This window comes from Aythya marila, assembly GCF_965140915.1.
Source record: "Aythya marila genome assembly, contig: HAP1_HAP1_SCAFFOLD_153, whole genome shotgun sequence".
In the NCBI taxonomy this organism is placed as follows: Eukaryota; Metazoa; Chordata; class Aves; order Anseriformes; family Anatidae; genus Aythya; species Aythya marila.
The window spans coordinates 2,781,748-2,792,168 of NW_028137334.1; the positions used below are offsets into that span (position 1 = coordinate 2,781,748).

Below are 10,421 nucleotides of genomic sequence, written 5' to 3' on the forward strand. Positions count from 1 at the left end.
GCCGTTAGTGTCAGTGGCATCCTCCTGGTACCGTTTCTGTCTTTGTCGCCCCTTACTCTCCCCCTTTTCTTTTTTACCACTGACCATTCACCACAAATGGGTGAGACACATGATTACTAGTTAGGAAAGAGAGTGTAACGTCTGCTATACAGCTGCAGGCCGTGCCAGCTGCAACCCTAGCAGCTGTTTGTGAACGAGCCTGACTGATGGTGGTCATTTGGCGGTGTAATCTGCGTCTCTGCTCTCCTGCCCTGCAATAGAGCTAAATCGTCATTAATAGTCTGTAGAATGTGGCAACCCCACGGAATGTTATCCAGAAACATAGTTATAACACCGATCTGGGGACGAATAGTCTTTTTTTGCATTGCAAGATAACTTCTTATAAAAAGAATGCCAGAGAGAAGCAGCACAGCCGCTGCTGCTGCTGTCTCCATGGTTATGTCAGACAGGCTGCAGGGTCCTGATGTCCGTCCCTCTGCTCTGTGCCGACTCGCCACACGGTGAGGGTCGGCCGCCATTGTCCACTGACGCCTCTGGTCTCCCGTAGCAACTCGATCTCGGATGGCCCGTATCGCACCGCGATTACTTCAATTTCATGCGATTACTTCAAATTTCCCGCGTCCCCCCACGATTCCGCGTCTCTCCGCGATTCCGCATCTCACCGCGATTCCTTTTTCCGCGTCTCACCGCGATTCCGCGTCTCTCCGCGATTCCGCGTCTCACCGCGATTCCCTTTTCCGCGTCTCTCCGCGATTCCGCGTCTCACCGCGATTCCGCGTCTCTCCATGACTCCCTTTTCCGCGTCTCTCCGCGATTCCGCGTCTCACCGCGATTCCTTTTTCCGCGTCTCTCCGCGATTCCTTTTCTCACCCCGAGGCCGTTGCCCAGGTCGGTTAGTAGGGTGTTTCAATGCTTCTCTCTGTGCGGTGGTCGGCTTGCCGTGTGCCTCGGATCTCTGTCCCGGCGCCGCTCCGATGTCCTGGCGCCGCTCCGATGTCCTGGCCTCAGCCTGTTCGGGTCTCAGCCTGTTCGGGTCTCAGCCTGTTTGGGCGCCATATGTTGCAGGAAGCACGGCCGAAAGCACGACAGACACCAGTAGAGTCAGATCATGCTCCATTTTATTGCCCGAATAGCCTAACTTTTATAGAGAACTTAACAGGGGTGGACAGTGTTTCACACAAGATTATTGGTCAAAAGCACTCAGACAAACAGCTACAAGAAAACAACCCCACCTGCAAGAAAACAACCCCCTTGTGATTAGCAGTCACATAGACCTTGTCCTTGAGGCCAGCTACTGGTAACAATATTTTCCTGAATTCCTCAATTGGGCGATGTGGGAACACTGTCATGGGAACTTCTCATAGTTGCCCTGGTAGCTTGGTTTGCTCAGCTACAGCAAGCCATGGGATTTTTGCTGTTTCAAGAAATCCCTCAACAACTAGGGCAGCTGACCTAAACCAACCAAAGGGATATTCCATACCATGTGATGTCACACTCAGCAATAAAAGGTGGAAACAAGAAGAGGGGAGGGGTGGGCTCTCGTTGGGAAAATGTCGGTCCTCCTCTCGAACACCAGCTACGTGCATTGGGGCCCTGCTTCAAGGAATGTGGTCTATCATCGCTCGTTTGTGGGAAGTAGAGAGTAATTTCTTTCCTCTGCACTTCCATATAGCCTTCATTTATTTTATTTTTTTTTTTTTTTTTTTTTTCTCCGTCCTTTTTTATTTTTCCCTTTCCCCCTCCCTTTTCCCCTTTCTCTTTTTATTTCCCTTTAGTTAACTTGTTTAGTTCATAATAATCTTTATTTAATTATTATTATTATTTCCCTTTAATTAAATTATCATTATCTCAACCCATGAGTTGTTCTTTGCTTTACTTCTCCCCCTCCTCATCTAAAAGAGGGGGAGTGAGAGAGCGGTTGTGGGGTTTAGCTGCCCAGCACGGTAAAACCGCCACACCATTTCCTATCACTCTGTGCCAAAAATTTCTTGTACAGTCATCCGTTGTGGATGGTGCACCTCATTGGAGGCAAGTTAGAGTTGGCTCACAGTTGTGGGCTCTGGTTTCTGTTTATTTCTTTTCATTTTGTTGGTGTTTGTTTCTTTTTTATATATATTTTTATAAATACTGAAAACAAAGACACTCACACAACAAAATAAAAACAAAGAACATGTGCAGACAGATGTCTGAGGAAAGGAGGCAGGAGTTAGTGCAAAAAAAAAAGCAGCTGTAGACTGCAGTGGAGAAGTCTAGTGTAAGGAAAAGTGATGCAAGTCCCAGGTGGCTGATGAGAGAAGTGGTGGGGATGGAGAGGTGAGCAGCAAGGTTGCCCATACAGTCTAGGACTGCAAAGGACTGCTTTTCCTACACATCCAGATCTACTTAGGAGGCACATTGGATCCATGTCAACTAGAGAATGGTGCTATCACTTCTTTGCAAAATTTAAAACTAATGGAAACTAATCTTAAATAAAGAAAATACTTTCTGTAAAGTGCTTGTTGAAAAGTTCCTCTTTAACTGCAGGATTGAAACCTCACTAATTAACTGTACAAGTCTAGAAGACTGGAAGAAAATGGCTGAATTGTAGTGAGCTCCATGGTGCACTTGGTGCTGAGTCCATGAACCTCAGGTAGTGAGAGGAGAATGATGTAACTGCAGGAGAAGTTAAAGTCAGACGGAAACTCTGAATTGTCTGGGAGTACTAATGGGCCCCAGTGAGGGTCATTACTGACAAAGCCTCCCCATGGACTTGTTAGACAGTTGGAAGCTATGATTGCAGGTAGGCAAAGGCACTGGGCAGGAGATTCTGATGCTGAGTAAAAGCCTTGGTTTGTTTGGTGAAGCAGAAAGGCCAAGCCCTGGCCCCCAGCCCCTGGGCAGGGAGGTCCTGTCCCTCACCCATGACTCAGGGCTCTTCCTGGGGCAGTGGGATGTGGGGTGTGTGATGTTGTGTGAAGGACAATGCTACGACACCTGCTGGCCTCCCCACTGGGTTGCAAGGAGGCAACAAGGCCCCAGTGTCATGAGCACAGCATGTGTTCTCATGGGCCTCAGTAGCAGAGACAACTGCCATAGCCAAGGGGACAAAGCCCTTGGTTGTGCTGGGGCCTTCCAGCCTTGCCAGTGCTTTTGGTCTTCTCCACCACAAGCTGTTTTGCACTGCCCAGTCCCTTCCCACTTTTCCCTGCTTTTTAATGTTTTCTTCCCAGTCTCCATGACTATTCCTTGAAACACAGTGACATGGGCTGACCACAGACTCCTTCTGGGTGATGTCAGGTCCCACAGCACTACCCGTTCAGTGACATTTCCTCCTCTTCATTCCCACTCTTCACCTTCCAAGCAGCACTTTGTCCCACTTTTGACTCTCTCCTGCTATTTTCCACTGCCAGAGAATCCTCACCAGGATCTTCGATGCCACATGCCTGCTGCTGGCCTTCCAGCTTCCCAGGTAGACTTAACCAAGTTGTGTGCCCATTGCTGTCCCACCATGTGCTCAGGCAGAAGGGATGTGAAAACCCACACCCAAGGCCTCTTCCTGCATGGGGCCTATCAGGCTCTCAGACAGAGGGCATCTCACAACCAGTGTGCCAAGCAGGTGCCTTCTGCTGCCTTATCAGGGATGCTGGCAGGTGTAAGTGGAAAAGCACAGATGTCAGCCAGGCGGGAAGGGCTGACACATCAGCTGCTTCAGGAAGCAGTCACCTCATAGGCCCTGTCCCCAGCCATGTTACTGCTGCTGGCCTGTGTGCTCCAGAGGCTGAGGTGACCAGAGGCTTCCTACTGGTTGTTAAGTGTCTGCACCACAGACTTCAAATTATTCACCTGGCATCGTCATTGTTAGCCAGGGCCTGAGGAAGTAAAAACGTAAGCTTATCAAGTATATTTTCTAACCTTAGTTTATAAAGTAAATTATCTACCACTGCTTCAAATATTGAATCACTCTTTGCAGGATCGACTGTGGTCACAGTAACACAAGATGTACCTCTGCCTCTGCCTCTCTCTCTTTTCTTCTTCCTCTTCCTGCTAGTCTTCAGAGAGCTCTCCAAAGGAAAGGTCATTGAATCACACTAAACAAATAAATAAATGTTCCAAGAGACCTCTGATTTCTATCTTATTTTTATCTTCAACTCTTCTGCTCAAGGTATACTAAATAGATAATTTTGCTCAAGGGCTCATCTGAGCTTGACACCATCCAGAAAAGATCTGGAAGTGTGCTCCATCCGGTATTTCAGAAAGTTAATAATGACATTCAAAGTTAGCCCAACTGCTGATCACTGAGGGATGATGCTAAGAACTGGCTGACAACACTATGTGTCATGGATGATACCTGGGCCTGATTGTCCAGCAAACTGGCCCACCCACAGCCTCATCCATTTAAGTCCACATAGCACCATTCTGGCTATAAGAATTCTCTGAGACAAAGCCAAAGGCCTTGCTAAAGACAAGTAAGCACCTTCTCTTCCCTTTGCTTCCCTTTCCTTCCCTTCCCTTCCTCTATGGGTTCATCAATCCTGTTTTTGTCCTTCAAGTGCCTGGAGGTGGCTGTGGAAAAGCTTGCCCCATCACCTTCGCAGGACTGAGGTGAGGCTGACCAGCCTTCATTCTCCACGGCATGAGGAATGGACAAAGGCTGAGGGCATTTGTGCAGCCTCAGGTTCACCTCAGCACATGTACACAATGTGCATGCTGAAGCCTCAACTGTACCAGGCACATCTGGACTTCTGACGGAGCCATTCTGTGTCCCGCTGCAGAGGAACAAACCACCTCTCTGAGCTGGGCTGAGAGCCCTGGTCCTGGAGCTCCTCAGGCAGCTCCTGCTGCCGCCGAGCCCTGGCAGCCTGCTCCAAGCTGCAGAAGTACCCAGGGGTTTCTCTTTCCAGGGATCCCCTGCACACACACGGGGTCCCACTCTCCTTCCAGGACTTCCCACATCAACAGAGAGCCTTTCCCAGGAAGGAGCATGCCTGTGCTGGCCTGGCCAGCCATTCCTGCACCCTCTCCCCATGCTCCCCACAGTCCCAGCAGGTGGTACTGCTTTGCAGAGCAAGGGGGCTGTGGTGTCTGGGACACAGGGGCACTCTGCAGGGCTGTGCTGGGCAGGCTGGGAGGCAGAGACAGCTCATGGGGCTGTTCCACTGACTGCCTCCCACACCAGCTCTTCTGTGGCTGTCGAGGGTGCTCAGAGGAAGCCTGCCTTCTTTGCAGTGCCATGAGAAGTGTTTGGGTGCTGCACCCTATGGCATTCCACTATTCACATTCCACATTCGCTCACCAGACTTCTTTCCCTGATCCTGCTACATCCCCTGGGTCACGGGGCTCTTCTAGTCCTGCTCACATCCAGACTTAACACTTTATCGCAGGGGGACTCCACCTGGAAGAGGCTCATACTCTGTGGGCTCCATTCACTGCTGACCCCCTGGGACACACTGTCCCTGCAGCTCCCCTGGGCTCTCCTGATTCCTTCCAACATCTGCTCACCTGCCACCAGCCCCAGCACATGCTGTAGTGCCCCAGGCAGGTTAATTGGAGATTCTTCACCATCTGCCTGAGTGCTGGACACCAACAAGCAACACCTGAGCCAGCCCCCATACCCTCAAACACCCAGCTGGGGCTCTGATCACTTCACCCTGAGCTCATGGAGAAACAGGCAAAGCCAGGTCCCTCTTGGAATCCATTTCTGGACTGCAATGTTCTTGACAACAACTGTGAAGGAAGACCTGAGCCGCCAGGCACTACCCTGAGTAGAATAACTTTATGGGATGGAAATGCTGTTCTGGAGGCCAGCTGTGTCACAAAAATGCCCGTTGCCAGTCCCTGCCTGTGGTCACAGGATTGCCACACAGTAGTACTGTGACCAAGCTACAGGAACAATCAGGCTTATGCCAACAGAAAAGACTCAGAAGGAGATTGTAGAAGTGGGATGAAAGTAGCTCTGGACAGACAAAACCCTGATGCTTCCTGGCAGTGCTGCTATGGTGGGTCTCTATATTCCTCTTCATTTCCACCCATGGGCATTACCCTGGAACCCCCAGCAAAATTCTCAGAAAAAGCATCTCAGAACACTCTTCACTGCAGGTTCCTTTATTTTGTTTAAATACGTGAGTAGGATCGATAATGACAATTTATATGGAAAACATTGTTGCCCTCATTAATAACAAACAAAAACCACCAAAGAACAAAAGACAAGCTTGGCATATCATGAGTTATATTATGAGTGCTTTGCAGAAGACAGGCAGTACATTACTTCTGATGTAAAACCACTCATGACTTTGCGCAGTGCATCCTTGAGCTCCTGGTTTCTCATGCTGTAGATGAGGGGGTTCACTGCTGGAGGAACCACCGAGTACAGAACTGCCACCACGAGATCCAGGGATGGAGAGGAGAGGGAGGGTGGCTTCAGGTAGGCAAAAAAGGCAGTGCTAAGAAAGAGGGAGACCACAGCCAGGTGAGGGAGGCACGTGGAAAAGGCTTTGTGCTGCCCCTGCTTAGAGGGCATCCTCAGCACAGCCCTGAAGATCTGCACATAGGACAGTACGATGAATACAAAACACCCCCAAAACACAAAAACACTAAATGTGAGAAGCCCAATTTCCCTTAGGTAGGAGTCTGAGCAAGAGAGCTTGAGGATCTGGGGGATTTCACAGAAGAACTGGTCCAGGGTATTTCCTCCACAGAGTGGCAGTGAAAATGTATTGGCAGTGTGCAGCAGAGAATAGAGAACCCCACTGCCCCAGGCAGCTGCTGCCATCTGGGCACAAGCTCTGCTGCTCAGGAGGCTCCCATAGTGCAGGGGCTTGCAGATGGCAACATAGCGGTCATAGGCCATAATGGTGAGAAAATAATACTCTGCTGACATCAAAAAGAAAAAGAAAAAGATCTGTGCAGCACATCCTGTGTAGGAGATGGCCCTGGTGTCCCAGAGGGAATTGGCCATGGCTTTGGGCAGAGTGGTGGAGATGCAGCCCAGGTCGAGGAGGGCGAGGTTGAGGAGGAAGAAGTACATGGGGGTGTGGAGGCAGTGACCACAGGCTACGGCTGTGAGGATGAGGCTGTTGCCCAGGAGGGCAGCCAGGTAGATGCCCAGGAAGAGCGCGAAGTGCAGGAGCTGCAGCTGCCTTGTGTCTGCAAATGGCAGGAGGAGGAACTCGGTGATGGAGCTGCTGTTGTACATGTGCTGCCTGTGGACATTGGGTTCTGTCCAAGGAAGGAATAACAAGTGAAATGTCAAACATCTACAAAATCTATTGCATAGGTTGTTTAAGCTACTTCTCTCTCACCAACACAGAACAGACATGTACTGCCTTACTCCTATCTGGAAGACCTCCGTGCAACTCCCTGGCCAGAGTTCTGGCTGGGTTCTGTTGTTGATGTTCCTTCTGTGAGCAAGAGAAACTGCCTTTTGGTACAGGGAGAGTCAGTTCTGCTCTGCAGCCAAAGGCATAGGAACTGGGTGCAACCTCAGATGCCTGCTGGCGAGGGGCATCTCCCTCTTTGCAGATCCTGAGGAGCAGGTCAGATAATCCCTTAAGAAACAATAAAATTGATGGTGGCACTGGCTGTAGGCTGAGGTCTATGAAAGAACTTCTTGAGGTTCTTTAAAGACATGCAGACCTTTTCCAGAGCAATGCTCTAGGAGCTTCAATCTGTAATAAAAACACTATTCCCCCATTACCAACAGTCTGGCTTGCCTGTCGGGCAACAAATAGAGGATTGAGTGCCTCTACCCTGGATGTAGACCATGCCTGAACTTTCACTTGAGAAACCTATTTCAGGTTTGAATTTGTGTGAACTCTCACATCACCACCCCAGGAAATCCAAAGGAAACTCATGACCAAGTTCCCAAGACATTATGTCTGAAGTACTATAGTGGATGAGAAGGGGGTTGCTCCAGGGAAGGTGGCTGCAGTGCACAGATGTCAGAGAGATGTCCAAATCTCCCCTGCCATGGTGTTTCTAGGAGCAGCTCCCTCTCACTCCCACAGAGAGCTTCTGTGCTGCCTGCAGCTGTCCCTGCCTGCAGCTGGTTCCCTGTCCCCACACCTGCCTGCAGCTCACAGCCCCCATCCTACCCCATCAGAGCTGGGTGCTCAGCTCTGCCCTGCAGACACCTCCTGGCAGCAGGGCTCTGCCCAGGGTCAGCTCGCTGGGGGCATGTCCTAGAGCCCAGCTCACACAGGCCCTGCTGACCCTGCACACGTGGTGTTGGAGCTTTCTATGGGTTAAGGGGCAAGAACGGGACTTGATGGGGATCCTTGTAAGCTCCTTGTGATGGCTTAGAAATGATAGCTTTTTCTAGGAAATAAGTGTCTATTTCTATTCCCACTCATCCAAAGAACAGAAGACTGAAAGAAAAGGCACAGGAAAGCAGAGATCCAAGGAGCTAATTCCTGCCTTCTCTCCTCTCTTGCAAGGTGGCTTGAATACACCCTGGTTGTGCTATGGAACTGTGAGCAAGCTGCCCCAGGCAGCAGCCTCCTGCCAGCAGCGGGACCCTACCCTGCCAGGGGGGCTCCTTCCACCCGCAGCTTCTCCCCGCATTGCCCTGGGCAGCTCCCCGGGCAGGCTGAGTGCTGAGCCTGGCAGGCGGCAAAGGCCCTGCCCTGGCACACAGCCCCTGGGGCACAGCAGGGACCCTGCTCTGCACCACAGCCCTGGACACCCTAGCCTGTACCCCCAGCTTCACAGTCTGCAGACAGCCTGCAACAAGGGAGCCCTTGCGGCCTGGCCTCTCTGCATTTTCCTTCTGCTAGAAACTTACCATATTATGTGCTTTAGTCACTAAATCTCCAATGATCTCTCAGTATATGCTCAGTCCACTGAGCCCATAACCTCTCTCTCCCATCTCTCCTCTCCCAGTGCCACCTGCGGTCAGAGCCCCCAGCCCTGCTGCGGAGGAGCTGCTCCTGGGCAGAGCTGTCTCTTTGCCACACTGCCTGCTTGCCATGAGCTCCCCTTGGGCCCAGGAGCCTGGCCCAGCTCAGCAGCACAGCACCTGACCATGGCATCACTTGCTCTGTGCCATTGGGCTCCCTCCAGGTGTCCCCAAGGCCTCAGTGCTGACAGCTCCTGAAGGCAGCAGGGTTTCTGCTGGGGCGTGGTGTTTGAAGCAGACTGAAGTCATCACTGACTGCTCCTCTCTGAACACAGGAGAGATGCATTTTAGAAGTGAGATTAGTGCTATTAAAGTGTGTTTGTCAAACATGAGCACAAATGATTTCCTCATTTAACCCCTGTTGTGTTCTCACCGTGTGGCAGGTCACCTCAGGCATGACAGCCAGGGATCATTTCACCCTTCTGAACACCCTTTACCACGTCTTTTAGAAACTGAGAAAGAAACATCTTGCTCATTGGTGTCCTAACAAGATAGGGGGGACCAGAATGCTCTAAAATGGTTTCTGTGAATGGAATGGGACACAAAGACATCATTGGTTGAGTTTCCCCTGCTGTCCATATGGAGGGACCTCTACACATAGACAAGCCTCTTCTTCCTCTCACTTGCATGAGCAGCACAGTGACCGGGATGTGGAACACCCTAATCATTGTCCTGGTGCCTACAAGCAAACACCTGCAGATGCCTTTGGCTTTCTTCCTGGGGAAGATTTGTCCTCCTTGCAGACCTTGTACAGCTCCACCACCCTGTGCCAGATGCTGGCCAGCTTCCTGGCTGGAGACAACACCTCTTTTGCTCACAGAGGTGGTAGCGCTATCAGCTGCACTTTCTGCATGAAGTGAGTGCTTCCTGCTTGGTGCCATGTCCTGGGCTGTATGCCATCTCTGTTCCCTGAAGAGTCATGAAGTGGAAGGTGTGACTCCAGAAGGCAGCTGTTAGTAAATCAAGGGAATTTCTCTCATGTACAGGAATCATTTCTCCTCCTCCCAGCTACAGTTCTGTGGCCCCAGTGTTGTGGACCCCTTCTATGCTTTTGCCCCATTGCTGGAGGTCTCCTGCAGTGACATGGTGATACTCATGGTCTTTGCTTTCAGAATCTCTATTTTGGATTGAGTCTTCCTCTTCCCTCTCATGTAGTGTTCATGTGTGTTCATCCTCTGTTGGCAAGACCAAGGCCTTATCCACGTGCTCTTCTGTCCTCAGGAGTGTCACTGTTTTCTATGACATTATCATCACTGTCCATGTGAAGTGCAGAACAGCCCTCCTCACAGATCTCAATCAGGCCCTTTCCCAAACCCTCATCATCCGCCTGGTCAGCCCTCAGGTTGCTTAGAAGAAGCATGGGAATAGTGAAATGGGTGTTGGTGAAGCTGCAGATATCATCATAAGACTTATCTCAAAGACTTTGGAAAGGGCAGATTGACCAGAGACGTTCCTTGGGACTTGGAAAAAGCAGACACCAAACCCATCTTCTACCAGAAGGGCAAGCAGAAAGATGATTAAGCCTAACCAAGGAGTAAAATGCCAGCCT

At 50.6% G+C, this 10,421-nt stretch overlaps 1 protein-coding gene across 1 annotated transcript; it reads right to left on the reverse strand.

Annotated features, from left to right (window-relative positions):
• Nucleotides 1-6,208: 6,208 nt before the first annotated feature.
• On the reverse strand, nt 6,209-7,171 carry LOC309890902 (olfactory receptor 14J1-like; the record flags this gene model as incomplete). The annotated part of the gene is made up of 2 exons (XM_082785295.1): nt 6,209-6,517; nt 6,878-7,171. The coding sequence occupies 2 exons, from the start codon at nt 7,169-7,171 to the stop codon at nt 6,209-6,211; spliced, it is 603 nt and encodes a 200-aa protein (XP_082641421.1).
• Nucleotides 7,172-10,421: the final 3,250 nt, after the last annotated feature.